Source organism: Zootoca vivipara, chromosome 13 (genome assembly GCF_965207765.1).
Source record: "Zootoca vivipara chromosome 13, rZooViv2.hap1.1, whole genome shotgun sequence".
NCBI lineage: Eukaryota > Metazoa > Chordata > Lepidosauria > Squamata > Lacertidae > Zootoca > Zootoca vivipara.
The window spans coordinates 8,538,900-8,555,469 of NC_142596.1; the positions used below are offsets into that span (position 1 = coordinate 8,538,900).

At 39.2% G+C, this 16,570-nt stretch overlaps 1 protein-coding gene across 13 annotated transcripts in view; it reads left to right on the forward strand.

The window, feature by feature from the left end:
* Positions 1–16,570, forward strand: part of NEO1 (neogenin 1) — a 121,663-nt gene that overhangs the window by 52,206 nt on the left and 52,887 nt on the right. For all 13 annotated transcript variants that reach the window (XM_088657044.1, XM_060282962.2, XM_088657045.1 and 10 more), the window contains exons 3-7: positions 2,096–2,371; positions 2,926–3,079; positions 4,102–4,238; positions 9,477–9,631; positions 10,406–10,526. In XM_088657044.1, the coding sequence (XP_088513170.1) occupies positions 2,096–2,371; positions 2,926–3,079; positions 4,102–4,238; positions 9,477–9,631; positions 10,406–10,526 (843 nt within the window). The remainder of the gene's footprint in view (positions 1–2,095; positions 2,372–2,925; positions 3,080–4,101; positions 4,239–9,476; positions 9,632–10,405; positions 10,527–16,570) is intronic.

Here is a 16,570-nt window from a genome sequence, read left to right on the forward strand (position 1 = left end):
TAAATTCATTGTCCACTTCCCTTTTCTTTTAACATTGAATACTTTTACAGTTGATATATTTATTTAATTAATTATAAAAATAAGTACTATTCATAAAAAAATCAGGTTCACAATGATTGTATGTAAAATCATACAGTAAACAGAACAGGTAACTTGCCTATATCCTGGATATGGGAACCACCCACGCAAGGAACCTTAGTCTTTCCATGAACCTCCCTGAGATCTATGGATATAAGGTGGTATACAAATTTAATTTAATTTAATAATAATAATAATAATAATAATCATAATAATCATATGATGAAGTAAACCTGTGTGTCATCAGTGTACTGGTGAAAATCTTGCTCCAAAACGCCAGTAACCATTCCCAACAGCTTCATCTAGATGTTAAAGAGCACTGGGAATAGGATAATACTCTGTAGAAACACCACTGCACAAGTACCAGAGGGCCAAAGAACACCCACCCAGCGCTACCCTCTGAACCCCATAAGCCAGAAACAGTACTAACATAACAAAATGCCTCTGATATCCATCCCACTGAGTGGGTCCAGGAGGATACCATGCTCAATTTTTGCTCCGCTAAAGTGTTCCTTCTCCCTAGTTGAGAAAGCCCCCCCCCCCGCTCCTGCTTGCATGCAAGTAGGAGTGGGATCAGGGCTGCTCAGCTGGGAAGCGTGAAGCCTGCCCTTTGCAGCTGAGAGAGCCCCAACCCCGCTCCTGCTTGCACTTGGCTACTGCCGCCTGGTCCATCTTTGGGGAGTGAGGGGCCAGCGGGCAAGGTAGCTCGCCTGCCCCCCACACCAGCAAAGGCAGCCTGGCCAAGAAGCCCCAATGTCCTTGTTGCTCGAGCAGGAGTGGCAGAAACACTGGGGCTGGCTCCACTGGGTGAAGGAGCTCTCCCACCCCCAGTGGAGCCTGGCCAAGGAGCCTGAGCCCTCTGCTGGTTGTGTGCGAGTGGCAGGGGACTCGGGGCTCACTCAGATGAGGGCAGGAGCCTTTCCGCCCCACAGCTGAGCAGTGGGCTGGGGCCAGCTGTATTGGCCACAGCCTGTGAGGTGTGGAGGTGGAAGCGCCTCAGCTCCCAAGATGAGAGCTGCGGCAGTTTCACCGGGCACCTCATCGGCTGGAGCCAATGCAACTTTTTTCAACATTGCAGTTTATCACCAAACCGCAGTGTTTGGCTGGCGATACACTGCAATGTTGAAAACCCAACATTGCCCAACCCTGGATGTCACTCTTACTTTTGTACAGCAGGCTACTTTCCAACCGTACAAAAAACAGAGAGGTCCCATCGCTCCATTCAGGTAAGCAAAAGGCATTATAGCAATTCAAGGACACATTACAGGCTGGCAAAAGCATCTGAGGTGGGTGCAAAGGTTATTGTGGGATGTGACCTGGGGAGGAGGTATGGCCTATAGAGAGCCCCAAAGCAGAGAACTGGAGAGCTGCATTTCGCCCTTGGCCATGAAGTTCCCCACCTCTGAAAGGATGCCATCTGTGCAGATTCCATAGGCTGCCTCATTCCCTGAAGGCTGTGATTCACTGGCAGAATGAGATGCTATATATTTCTCAGTTGCATAAATTGGAAACATGGAAGTAGCACATAGTTAAAAGTCATCTAAATGGATCTATATATATTTCATCTTAATTGTTGAAGGGGGGAGAAGGAATATGTTTGCATATTTTATTATGGCAATATTTTCCATCTGAAATCAGGAACTTTACAGCTCTTCTACCAGTTTTTAAATTTTATTCTGCTCAATGCAGTCAGTGCAGAACTTAAACAATATCACTATTTAGTTAAATGTGTAACTTAGAGCAGGTACATGAGTTCAGTATCCATTTTTTCATTCTGGAGTAATGTAATCAAAGGTGGCTTGATAGCTGAGCTTGCAGACAAACCTATGCTTCACAATGGGATATACTAATGGACAATCCTGGACAGTAGGCTAATGAGTCAACCTATTTTTCATAATGGAAGTATAGTTGACATTATTCTGCTGCATTATAAGCAAGCATATGACTGCAAGAAAGAAAAAAATAAGGAAAGTACAGATGCACAACCTTATGTGTGTTCTTTTTATTTTATTTTTAGGACTTCCAAGATTCATCAGTCAGCCGGAGTCAGCATCAGTCTATAGAGGAAACAGCATAGTTCTTAATTGTGAAGTAAATGCTGATCTAGCACCCTTTGTAAGGTGGGAGCTAGATCATGAGCCACTCTTTCTGGATGACCGTGTATTCAAATTGCCAAGTGGAGCTTTAATTATTAGCAATGCTACAGATGAAGATGGCGGAACATACTGTTGTATTATTGAAATTGGTGGTTCTCCCAAATACAGTGATGAAGCAGAGATTAAAGTTCTTCCAGGTATATGCATATGTGCTCAGATTTCTCTCTCCTAGATTGCAACTCACTAGTAAGATTATTTAATTGCTGGCAGATAGGTTCTGTCAAGTTTCTCTTTGTCAATTAAAGTTAACAACCTCAATGTATTCTGTAGATCTCTGGGAGTTGTACTTATAAAAGCTTACTTTAAAGGCTGGTTTTCTATGCCAAGCCGCAGGCCAGAGGACTCTTGAATAGTAACATTATTTTCTTGTAATGAACTTTTTGCAAGAGACTTTTGCAGACATGGTCAAGACAGCAAAGTATGCAGAGATCAATATTTATGCCTATGTGAAATATTTTTGTCTAGTATAGTTATTTACTGGTGGTGGCCATCTTCTGAGTGAAGTTTAACACAAATTGCCTTGGTTATTTCTTGGCAAAGCTTTAGTTGTAAGGATCAGTATGTATGAAGAAGCAAGTCTGGAACAGCCTGGTCTAGAGCATTGCATCCATAATTAATGTGTTTTGTTAATATCACTTTACATTAATTTTTACTATAATAACCTTGGACTTTCTGTTCTCAATATTTACAGAATCTGACGTTGCCTCAAATCAGGTGTTCCTGAGACAGCCTTCTTCACTTACCAAAATTACTGGGCAGAATGCAGTTTTGCCATGTGTTGCTACAGGCATTCCCATTCCTGTTATCAGATGGACAAGAAATGAAGAAGAGCTTGTTACAGAAAGGTGGGTAGTGGTTCTGGTGTTACATCAGCTCTTACCTCTCTGCTACCTCTTCCCATCCTAAAAACTAAGCCTGACTTTCCGTTTGATAGTGACTGCTATGTTATATGACTATGACCAACTGTCCGTTCTGTTACCTATGTAATTATAATATGTTTAATGCATAGATAAAGGCTGCAAAGCTCAAGTGCCGAAATCATTTAATGCTCATATTTAAGAATTTGAATGCCTTTTGATCTCTGCAAAAAGCAAGCCCATAAAATTAACTTAGAAGGGAATGTGTTAAGCAGATAAAGGGTTACCTGGGGCTTTCCAGCTGCTCACTGACTCAGCAAACATTGAGTATTGAGCACCACAGCACCTCTGGGTTATTTGCGGGGCCTGCCTGGTGTTTTTACATGAGTAGAATGTGTGCTTTTTATTTAAAATGCATCTCTGGGTTATCTGTGCGGCATAGGATTTCGTTCTCCCCCCCCAATACAGTCCGGCCCACGGCTGAAAAAGGTTGCTGACCCCTGCTCTAGAAACTCATATAGGAGATCTGGAGGAGTATGTTTCTGCTGTACTGAATGCTACTGTAACACTTGCTTCTGGATAAATAAATATGTTAAATTGCCTCAGGAAATTGTGGCACAGGAATATTCTTTACAAAAGTTTTAAGAGATTGAATGCCTTTTGATTTCTGCGAAGAACAAGCCCTTAAAAATTGACTTTAGGAAAGGGAGTGTGGTTTGAATTGTAAACTGCCCTGTGATCCTTGGATGAAGGGTGGAATAGAAATTAAATAATTGGAAAATAATGACTTTTTTGGCTGAACTTAGTTGTGACTCCAAATGCAAATTGATCTCCAAATGCAATAAAAGGGGGTAGTAGTAAATAGGTGTTGATTGTATCCTGTTGTTGTTCTTGGTGGCATATGTCTGCCTTGGGAGATAATGGAGGAGTGTGCCTTTGGAGGTGAAGTCTTTATCAGAATATTTTAAAGTTTTTTTTAAAAAATATTCAATCTCTCCTGTTTTGCACAGCTCTCAAAATTATTTATTGCTGGCTGGGGGGACTCTGAAGATCAATGATATCACAGAAGGTGATGCTGGAACATATACCTGTATTGCAGATAATGGAAATGAAACAATTGAAGCTCAAGCTGATCTGATTGTACAAGGTATGTAACTACTTTGCAAGAGAGTACAGTCAAAACCCACAAATTTCTATATCTTAAAATTACGTTCTGTTAATGGGGCAGAGGACATGCAGTAATTTCTACCGATCCCTATAATTAAGCGTTAGGCCAGGAACCAACATTCAACGTACACTAGCTCAGTGCACGAGCACTTGGTTTGCAAGCTGAAGATCCCAGGTTCTACTCCTGACATCTTCAGGTAGACCTGGGGAATGTCCCCACCATAAACTCTGAAGGCCCACTTCTATTGGTGTAGACACTACTGAGCTAGATGGACTGGGGATCTCACTTTAAGGCAGCTTCAATTGTTCCCTTATTTGGTCTAAAGTGGTAGATCCACAGGACTCTTCAATCTCTTTCCCAGTGTCTTTCAGAGCTTGAAAGGAGCCAGCTATCAGCTAGGGCCGTTGCTTGGGGATCCATTGCTGAAAATTTGCCTCCCATCCTCTGTGGCTGGCATTCACCTACTTTGAAATGTTTCCTGTTCCTCTTCACTGATTCTTTTGGGGAAGCAATCTGAGTAGCAACAGTAGCAACGTTGAGAAACTTGGGTATGAGAGAAGAGTGGAGACCAGCAGTGCCATATGCACTTGCCAAAAAACTGATGCTGAACTACGGTGTTCATTACAGATAAGCAATGTAACTGTTGCTTGTTTTGCATATAATGTTTAATATTCCAACAGCCCTTCCTTCCTTCCTTCCTTCCTTCCTTCCTTCCTTCCTTCCTTCCTTCCTTCCTTCCTTCCTTCCTTCCTTCCTTCCTTCCTTCCTTGATAGCTTAGTGAGCATTTGGGGCCTTCATATTCTGGTTTGTGGGCTACACAAGCTATAGTTACTTAGGTTTGAACGTCAACCCCAGCTACCCCCCCCGCCAGCCCCCCCACAGCTCTTTCTGCCCCCAGTCATCCCTGCCTACCCGCCACCCGATTGCCATTCCCCCACAGTTAACCCCAAAGTGCTTCATCCTATCCCTTAAACTCCAATCCCAAGATCTTGCTGCTGTGGCCTAAAGCAGAGGGGAATGAACAGGAGAATGAATGTCTTTATCCCCTTCACACCATACTGCTCTGGGTTAAATCACTTTCTGCTCTTAGCAGCAGGATTTTAGGATTGGGGCAAGTTGTGAGGGGATGGGGGAGTTCTGGGCAAACTGAGTGGTGGCAACAGCACTTGCTCAGGCAAAGTGAGCATTTATGGGCAGGGGGATAGTGTTAATGGCAACACAGGGGACATGGGAAGACCTGCCTGGGCCCACCTGCCTGCTCAGTTGCATGCTTGGAGAAAACACAGATAGGTTGGAGCAGTCTAGTTTCTCACAAAAATAAATGAGAATAGTGCCTCAGAATTTTGTTTTCTACATTTGCCAGAAACTTGCTTAACCACTCCCCACCCCCCAAAAGTAATCAAAGCATTATGGTTTACACAGTGGAGGAAGGGGGGAAGCAGCCACCACCCTTCCCCTGCACCCCGCCCCCTATAAATCTCTATAGGTCTAATGTGTTAAGATTATTGTGCAGTGTTTTCCAAGTTAGGTTCGTGTGTAATACAAAGGTGTTGGGACAGGGTGGGGTATGTAGTCTTTGATCTCATTTAGCCACTGAAAATAAAATGGATGAATTTCCCTTACGTAGATTATCAGAAGGTGGCATTCATTTAATCGGTTAAACTCAGGAAATTACACGGAGACAGACATATGCTGACAAGGTTATTAGTTCACTTTTCAGCTGGGGAATATATTATTTCTCATTCACTCTACTTGGGTCTCCAGAGTTTCCTGTAAATATTATGATGTAAACTACATGGAAATGGTTGGTTTCCAGTGGAGTTGTATGTTACAGATCACATGAAATAGCATTTTAAATGTATCTATTTTTAAGAGTTTTGCATTAAGCACAAAATGCATCACATTGAACAAACATGTTTTGAATTCTGATCATTCAGATTTACAGAAGAAAGTAAAAACTTGTACTGAGAGATTTGAAATTTAAGTGCCTTTTTGCTCCTCCTGCTTCAATTAAGAAGCTGGTAAAAAGCATTTTGGCCCTGTTGCAACCTGAGTATCTAGACGGACCACAGGGAGTCAACTCCCAGATGTGACAGGAATCCCAGTTCCTTCCCAAGTCACAAAACCAGCTGATTTAGTCATGTCTGAATTTCATTTGTCAGCTTGCATACTTCTAATTCTCAAACATGACCAGTGATTGGAAGACTACATTAGTGGACAAGGCTAGATGAAAAGCAGGAAGAGAGGTGTGTGTTACCAGTATTCTGCTAGCATTGAACATCATACAGAAATATAATCTCACCAAGCAGCCATGTATTCATATTGAACACAACTTGGGAACACACCAACAACTTGTAGAACCACATTGGAAGCATCCCTAATCATGTTGGTAATTACCCATCACCACCCTTGAGTGTCCTCTCTGCCAAAAGTGGGCAGAATTTTCAACAAGCAGTTCCCTAAATCCCTTCCAAACACAAAGTTGTATTCCCAATAACTTCATGATCAGCTGCATCAAAGCTGCAAATATTTCTAACAGGATTAGTAAGATTCAGTTTACTCTATTAGTTCCCTAGAGCAATTCTTCCAGGATTCACCAACTTTCTCTCAAGGAGAATCCAATCTCTTTTAATTTGTTTTTATTTTGTTACATTTTTAGTTAACTACCTTTAAGGAAGGGACGCAGGTGGCACTGTGGTCTAAACCACTGAGCCTAGGGCTTGCCGATCGGAAGGTCGGCAGTTGAAATCCCCGTAACAGGGTGAGCTCCCTTTGCTCGGTCCCAGCTCCTGCCCACCTAGCAGTTCGAACGCACGTCAAAGTGCAAGTAGATAAATAGGTACCGCTCCGGCAGGAAGGTAAACAGTGTTTCTGTGCACTGCTCTGGTCATGCTGGTCACATGACCTGGAAGCTGTACGCCAGCTCCCTCGGCCAGTAAAGCGAGATGAGCGCCGCAACCCCAGAGTCGTCTGCGACTAGACCCAATGGTCAGGGGTCCCTTTTATGGTATTGGGGGGCAGGGGGATATACTGTAAGGTTAGGGGTCCCTTTACCTTTACCTTTAAGGAATAGATGCAGAGTAGTTGCAGTTATTTTCCGAAACTGTTTTAAGTTTCTTAACAGCGTTAAGAAACTTAAAACAATGTTATCAATGACACATGCCATTTTGCAAAATTGTTTCTTTTGTAAGGGTTCTTGAGAAATCCTAAGGGACAAAAACATGGCTAAATTAGCTGTTGATACGGGTCTAGAATATCTGCAGTAAAGACACTGATACTGAGTTGAGGGAATTGCATTAGCCCTACATTTCAGCTAGGATATCTTAAAAACTGGAGCTTTATATATTAATGAAGCTTTATACCAACTGCTGCTTCATGAAAGAGACCGTTTGCCAATCTTGTAGGAGTATTTTTTGAACAAGACATTTAATTCATGGCTATAGTGAATTTGCTTTTTCACTTGTTTTCTTCTGCAAGTGTTACGGACATTTTGTTTTGGTCTTGTACCACTGGTTGTAAAACATGGATTGGAATAATAATAATAATAATAATAATAATAATAATAATAATAATAATAATAATATTTATACCTTGCCCATCTGGCTGGGTTTCCCCAGCCAATCTGGGTGGCTTCCAGCAGAAAATTAAAAAACAAGGATATATTAAAATACAGTGATCCTTTTGACCAAAGGCTCAGTTGCAGATTGGAAGGAGATTTTAAAAGTTTTCTTTTCCCTTGGTATAAGAAATGCAACCTGTCACTTATGCAAACTTGCCACAAATGAATGAAAGGCAGTCATAGTGTAAGGGTTGAAAGCATATGTCTGATGCCTTGGCTTTCTTTTCATGGACTGCATAATTTCCATGTATGTAAGCTTAATAAAATGTGCATAATCTTAACCCATCACAGTAAATTCAATAGTTCATTATATATACTTGTTCTCTGGGTGATAGTGTCACCAGGAAAGGTGAAATGGAAAGAGTAAACATCCAAGGCTGCTTTAAAATATAATTGTCTGGTGCTAAAACATGTGATTTTCCAATAAAATAGTATTTTATGTAATTGGCTCGTTTCTTCTCTGGTTATCTATTTAACTTGTTTACCACAAACATCTGTATTTGTGCCTAATTGCTATGTATACTGAATACTAATATAGTTAAGATACAAAAAAACTTTCAAAAACATTTAAACTTGTAAATGGAGAAGAATGTCTAATGAATTTGTGTATTTTATGTTCAACTTTTATGAAGAACATGGTTTTACTTGCCTCCAACCGGAGTGTACGGAAGCAAATAATCCTATGACAAGATAAAAATCAAAACAAAACTTAATTGTATTAAAGCAAGACCCATTGAGGATGGAATTCAGGCATATGCTTGAATTTAGCACTGAGAATGGTGTTCCCCTCATTAAACAGATTTGTATTCGGATCTGCTCATAGAAACAAAAAATATTACTCACCCATTATGTTGTTTGATAAGCCAAGACACTTCACATTTCTGGTTGTTATCTTATGCCTCTTGTTCTTTTCCCATTGCACAGTTCTGTTTGGTTTAAGTTGTTCCCCATCTGCAACAGATCCTTTTAGTGCTATTGCAGCTTGGTAGCTTAATCCACTCAGATGTTAAAGGACAGTCATTTGGGGCAGCTTTTATTTAGGTTCTGGTGCTCTGCAATGGCTTCTTTGCCCTTAATCATAATCTCCATTCTGTTGAAATGTAAAATAAATATTTAAAACTTGGGCTGTAACTTCAATTGCTACATTAACCAGTTAGTTTTAGTTACTCAACTGGCAAGGGACAATTTTATTTTTTGAATGATGAAGAATACTAAAGATGACTTTTTCTTTTAACAATGAGCAAGTTGCTTTTATTTATGAAATTTGTCTTGTACTGTACTTGCATCAATTTCTCAAAGGTATCACTTGATGTATTTTAATTTATTTAATCTGTTAAGAGGCAAATGATCAGTTAAACGTTTAACAGATTGTCATTCCTACTGAAATTGAACTGCTTGATTACTTGATCTTGAGCAATAGCAATTATTATTGAAAGCTGGTAATCCCTCTAATAGATTTCTTTGCAGCACATATATACTGTAGCTACAATATATATTTAGTCTGCTTCTGTACTCAATTTTGTCATATGAAATGGTTGAACAGTGTATGCCATATTTGATCAGTAATTGTAAGTGCTTTTCTTCCTTTTATTTAAAGCTCCTCCTGAGTTTCTGAAGCAACCCTCTAATATTTATGCTCATGAATCCATGGATATTGTGTTTGAATGTGATGTGACTGGGAAGCCAACTCCAACAGTGAAGTGGGTAAAGAATGGAGATGTGGTGATCCCTAGTGACTACTTTAAAATTGTAGTAAGTATATATTTAGTATGTATCCTGTGGCTTGATTTCCTTGTGTTTTAACTAAACGCATTTAGTGCTAAATTGGGTACATTAATCAATGTATGCTTGAGCCACCAAACTATTGATTTTAATTTTCTCTCTCTCCAATAACTGCATAGTCACAATAGTTTGAACCTAGATAGGCAGAAAGACCATTTAAATTTAGAGGATCAATTTTGTGATGTGGTATGGTAGAAAAGCTTCACCCACACTTCTAATTGTACTTTATCAATAGAAAAAGTATGGCAGACCTTGCCACTGTGCCAATAGGTTGCATCCTCATGGTAGGACACCGAAAGCTTCTTCTAATGCCTCATCTGAATGTGCTTTGTGATCTCCCATCTTTGGGGTGTTTGTTGCATTCCATTTGGTGGGACAGAGGCACTCCTGACCAGCTTCATTTTCCATTGATGGTCTTTTCAGGTCTTTTCAGGAGCTGAGCTGTATTGATTTATAGCCATTTTCAATTAGATTAGAGCAAAGTTTGGTACATACAGCAATTCCTGTCAATGCCCATTAATGGTTGCCAAATATTGCTGTTTTTCTGACAATTTGTGCTGATCTTGATGTTGTGGAAGTTGAGCACTGAAGTCCAAGAGCTCTTGAACACAAATGTGATTTAGAAGTGTCATGAGGCATAAAAACATCGTTTCCCACATTTTCCCCACCCTTTGAAGCTCTTGTAGTTTTTACTTCTCCATTTTAGTGAATATTATATGATGCCATGTATGTGTTCTCTTTTAGAATGAGCATGACCTACAAGTTTTAGGTCTAGTGAAATCGGATGAAGGATTTTATCAGTGTATTGCAGACAATGATGTGGGAAACATACAGGCTGGAGCCCAGCTGATAATACTTGATCATGGTAAGAAACTAGGGTCATATATTGCCAAAGGTGAGGAAGAATAATTTCAGGTTCACAACCATTCTTTTCCAAAATGATTTTTCTACTCAGATATGAGTGACAGCTGTTTGCTCATGCTATAAATGCATTATCTTTGTAAAATAAAATTTCTAAACGTGTTCTTTTTGGTTTGAAACAAACTTTTATATTGCAGTACATTCCTTCAGCCTGTGAACATGATAGATGAAAGACACACCATGATTTGTCTTTACTGTAGCATTTTATAACAATATAATAATTTAGCAAGGAAATTGGCATTGATAAAGTGAATAATGATTACTTTTCAATAGTTAAATTACATCTTAGTTATCAAAACTATCAGCTGTTAATAATAATAATAATAATAATAATAATAATAATAATAATAATTCCTTCAGTGGCCATTTAAAGCAAATTCTTTTAAAACATTTATGATACAATTTTAATATCATTCCAAAAAACCCCTAACATTTATTAATCACAACCCCGTGTTGCTATTATGATATCATTTTAATTAACCAGAGCACTTGAATGCATGGCACTGGATTCCATAGATTCAGTTATTCTCTTGGTGGTTCATCCTTCAGCAGACTCTTGGAAGTGTTCTATAGCCATCCTGCAGGGAGGTTTTTTTTTTTTTTTGTGTGTGTGTGTGTGTGTGTGTGTGTGTGTGTGTGTTCTGCATCATCAGAAGGATTTGAAGGATTGTATTTCCCTATATGAGCCTGTCTGGGCTTTGAGAATTTCGGGGGAGGCATTTTTCTTGGTCCCTCCATCTGCACAGGCATGTATGGTGAGGACACAAGAGAAGACCTTTGTGGCTGCTCCGAGATGGGGGAACTCAGTTCCATGGGAGGTCAGGATAGCACCCTCTGCTTTCCTTTCACTGGCGGGCAAATATTTTTTTGTTTCAACTGGTCTTTGGCCATGAACTGGCTATTGTGGCAGAATTTTGGAAGGGTGGGTGATGTACCGGTACTTTTCTTGTGCTTTTGAATGGTTTTAAGGTTTTCAGTGCTGTTTTTCATAGGACATTTACTTGCTTTTTAATATTCATATTTGCGTATTTTTAGCGGTGTTTCTTTTAATTTATGCTTTGAACTGCCTTGGGAGAGAGGTGGGATATAAATGAAATAAATAAAAAATAGAGCTGTGCGTTTGTCTCTGTGGTTATGACACGGGGCTCTGTAGCATTCTCCTATTATAAAGCATGACAGTTCTATTACAGTTTGTCCTATAAATATGGAATTCGTTAGAGAATCTTCTTGGTAAGCTGTCAAAGGCTTTTTGGGGGGAAAGAATAAAATCTTAAAAAATAGCTAAAATCTAAAAATGTGACTGGATGACTGAGGTTGCTGATATTTATATTTACACAAGAGTATGCAAGGCTATGCTTGACTTTTCTAAATCTTAAGAAAAGAATTTTTTTTAAAAAAACAATCTTAATGAGGTACTCTTTGCTTTTTCTTCCATTTTATAATGCATAATTTCTGATAGAATTTGTTTCAGGCACAGTGCAGTGTTTATCTATGGATTTGTTGCTTCTGAAGGAAGTAGATAAATGTGACTTTCTATTGGCTCTGTGTAAAAACATACTGTGCCTTTGTGTTGCTCTTATGTTAACACTGGTATCTTATCTAAAATACAGCATAACTTTGGGTTGAAAGGATAGGAAGAGTTGTTTTCCTTTCTGAATTTTTTGATGCATTGATAATGACACACCTTTTTGATTATTGTACACGACAGGAAATTTTTAATGACTTCCTTTAAAACAAAATATGCCATGGGTGTGGGAGGAGTGTTTTTATCACACTTTTATGACTTCCTTTAAAAGTTTACATTGGAAAAAATTAAAACATTCTCCATGCCAAAGTGGCATAAAATTTTATGGGTGGATTTGGGGATGAGCTCAGAAAGTACTCATTTCACAAAACTTAAATAGGGCAGTCAACTATTAAAATCTTTAAAAGTAAGTGTTTCATTACATTTTCAGAATAGATTACAAAAATCAGAACAATATTAATATGAGGCAAAAGAAAAACGTGGATATCTGTGTTATAGTAGATCAGTCCGTATCAAGTTTGAGATAATCATGTAATTTGAGAAATAAAGAGGGTACAATCTTTTTGAATCAGAGTTCTCCTTATCATAGCCTTAGGGCAGCACTGCATATTCCTGCAGAATACACCAGTGTGGTACGGTATAATACTTGTGTTCCCCTGAAGCAGCTACAATGTCTATCATTGTATTAATTTAGGGCTCTCAACTTTTTTTCTTGAGCTTTCCTATCACTCCCCCCCCCCAACCCCAGCCACACACTTTTCCTTTTCATTTATCTCACTCTTTGCTAGCCAAACTTATTTATTCTTCACAGCTTCCAGGAACCTTGAATCGCCTTTGAAATTGATGCAAATGTATAAATAGTACTTGTGGCACATAGCTGCCAAGTTATCCCTTTTTTACAGGGATTTTCCCTTATGCTGAATAGGCTTCCTCGCGAGAAAAGGGAAAACTTGGCAGCTATGTTGTGGCAACTAACAATTGCCTCCAGTTGACACTTGAAAATACTGCTGAAAATAAAATAAAAGAAGAAATAATGCAAGATTTGTTCAAATAATATGTTAAGCAGATGCAATTTCTGAGGGGAAATTATTATTGTTGTTTAATATGGTTGTAGAAGCCAGGGTAGTATTAGCCTGCTATTGGAAATAAAATTACAATCTTTCTATTTGGGAACAGATGATCAAATTATGGAATTTAGTCATAATGGTTATGCTAATGAGTTTTCATTAGGGTTGATGAAGGGAGACAGAGAATATACAATTTTAAAGAAAAAATGATATTTAGTGAATATTGAATTCAGCTCTCAGGACAACTAATTAAAGACAGTAATTGTTTCGCTGTCTCATAAGGGAAAGTATTCTTTGAAAAGATTGTGAATGTGTTAGTGTACAGTAGTAAAAAGTTTTGTATAAACTTGAAAATATTCATTTAGTCAAAACAGAAAAAAAGTTAGCTCACCGTCATTCATTTTGCCCCCTTGACCTAGTTGTGCTAATGCTAATGATAAGTAACAACAACAACAATATATTACTTGTAGCTGACCCATCTGACTGGGTTCCAACAGAAAATAACAGCACAGTTAAACATCAGATATTAAAAACTTCCTGATACAGGGCTACCTTCAGATGTCTACAGAAAGTCATATCATTGTTTATCTCTTTGACATCTGATGAAAGGGCATCCCACAGGGCAGGTGCCACTATCAAGAAGGCCCTCTGCCTGGTTCCCTGTAACTTTACTTCTCGCAGTGAGAGAATCACCTGAAGGCCTTCAGAGCTGGGCTTCACAGTCTGGGCTGAACAATGGGGTTGGAGATGCTGCTTCAGGTATACAGGGCCGAGGCAATTTAGGGTTTTAAAGGTCAGCACCAACACTTTGAAGTGTGCTCAGAAACATACTGGGAGCCAATGTAGGTAGATCTTTTAGAGCTGAGGTTATATGGTCCCGGTGGCCACTCCCAGTCACCAGTCTGGCAGTCACATTCTGGATTAATTTTAGTTTCTGAGGCACCTTCAAAGGTAGCACCACATAGAGCACATTGCGGCAGTCCAAGCGGGAGATAACCAGAGCATGTACTACTCTGGCGAGACAGGGTGAAGGGTCTCAGCCATCATAGCAAGTGGAGCTGGTAAGACGGCTGCCCTGGACACAGAATTGAGCTACGCTTCCATGGACAGCTGTGAGTCCAAAATGACCCCAAAGTTGTGCATCTGGTCCTTTAGGAGCACAGTTACCACATTCAGGACCAGAGAGTCTCCCACACCTGCCTGCCCTCCTGTCTCCCAGAAACAGTACTTCTGTCTTGCTGGGATTCAACCTCAATCCGTTGACCATCCTCCACCCGTCTCCAAACATGCACATAGGCCATTTACAGTGGAACATCTACGTCCGAATTTAATCCGTTCCAAAGGCACATTCGTAAGTAGAAACATTCGTAAGTCGAAACGATGTTTCCCATAGGAATGCATTGGGAATGGATTAATTCGTTCCAGAGCCTGGGAAAAGGACCCTTTAAAAGAGACGTTAAAGGCATGCAAACTGGTGCAGGGAGCGCGGGTGGGTGGCGGCGTGGCGGCAGTTTAGTGGTGGCGGTGGGGCCTGATCCGGCCGTGGGCCAAGCATCTGAGGCGGCGGGAGGCTGCTAGTAGCGGTGGCGGGGGCCCAATCCGGCCTTCGGATGTCTAAAAAATTTCTAAGCGGGCCCAATTTGTATCGTTTGTAAGTAGAATTTTTCGTAAGTAGGGTTATTTGTTAGTCGAGGTACCACTGTACTGCTCTCACTGATGTCACTCAGAAAAGAGACCCTTTCTCCTTTGTGCTATTCCCAGATGGTTCAATAATCTGGGCACAGCAAGTTACATTGGCATAGAAATATCTCATCCTATTCTGTTTTCTTTACTTTTTCTCAACCATGTTGTTAAAAGAAAAACCCCACAAAGGCATTTAAACCAGTATATTTTTTACTTCCCTGGGTACTTGGCTTTTTGCAATCTGCCCACACCACATCATATGATAAGGCACCTTTCTCATGTGTCCCATATTCTTAAGTATTTAGCCTCTATTACTTTGAGAAATCCTGGGCCATTTTCTGCCATTTTGGTGCTTAAATCAGCTTACAAATAATTTAAACATAAGGCTGTAAAACATTGCATAATTTTTTATTCGTAGTAAAATGTTCATGTTTTAGCTAATTTACAATAATAAATAGTTCTAATTGAATCTATTCTTAAATTAGATCAGCCTCAGCAGTGTTTATTGGTCAGAGCTCCATATTATCTACTTAATTGAGCTTTCAGTTGCATGAAATTATTAAATAATCCTCTGAACTGTTGGAGTAGAATTAAAAGCAAAAAGAGGCAGCTAATTGCACAATAATTTTAGCTGTACTGCACCATTTCTTTCAAATATCCTTGAAGGGAGATATATATGGAAATATACTGCAGGGATTCAAAATATGAAGAACTATTTATGTAAATATTCTCTCGAAACAGGGAAGCCTTATCATACTATTTCTAGGTCTTCCTTAGAATTGATTGTACAAGCTGTTATAAAAATAAATGCTTGCTCTCATTTTTTAATGTTTTCATTGGTTGGTTGGTTGGTTGTGTACATATAAAATGTGTTTGTACACACACATACACAGCCTTCATATTTTCAATTAATTCACTTTCGTCTTAAAATACTTCCATCTTTTTTCTATTAACGCTCGAGGAGCTTACAGTAAAATTAAAACAAGAAGTTAATTGTTCATTGTTACTCTTATTTTAATGCAGTGGCACTTCAAATAATTTGTGAAATTAAGCATGCCAGGCTTGCTCTAATAATGATGGCATGCAGCACGATAGCTAGGTGCTGTTTAATCATGAGGAATAATGATTCATGAAGAGAACATGTGACTGGAGTGAAAGATTGAAACTCTTTGGGGGTAGGAGTTAGTGGCTCTCTTGTTCATATTCTTCACATACTGACTGGAAATGGTTTCAAACTACATTAGGATTCTCACACTCCTGTAATAGATGAATTCGCAACTGAGCAACTTAAAATATGCACAAAAGAATCAGTTCACCAAGCTAATCAATGTCTATTTCATTCTTATGACTAGTATAAACTTGTTTTTTTCAGGTAGGTAGCCATGTTGGTCTGAGTCGAAGCAAAATAAAAAAATTCCTTCAGTAGCACCTTAAAGACCAACTAAGTTTTTATTTTGGTATGAGCTTTCGTGTGCATGCACACTTCAGTTATTAAAAGAAAAATTGACGGTCTTCTTGAAGTCTGTTTATTTGATGGCAAATTTAACGATTTTCTAATAAATAAATATTTCAGTGCAAAAAAAAGCTTAAATGTCAAACTGATGTTTTCATTCTGAGATGCTACTTTATCCTCAATTTTCACCCCTTCCCTTCCCACTTTCATTATAATGGAGATTTGACTGCCTGCTCTATAGTGATGTCTCATTTGATATT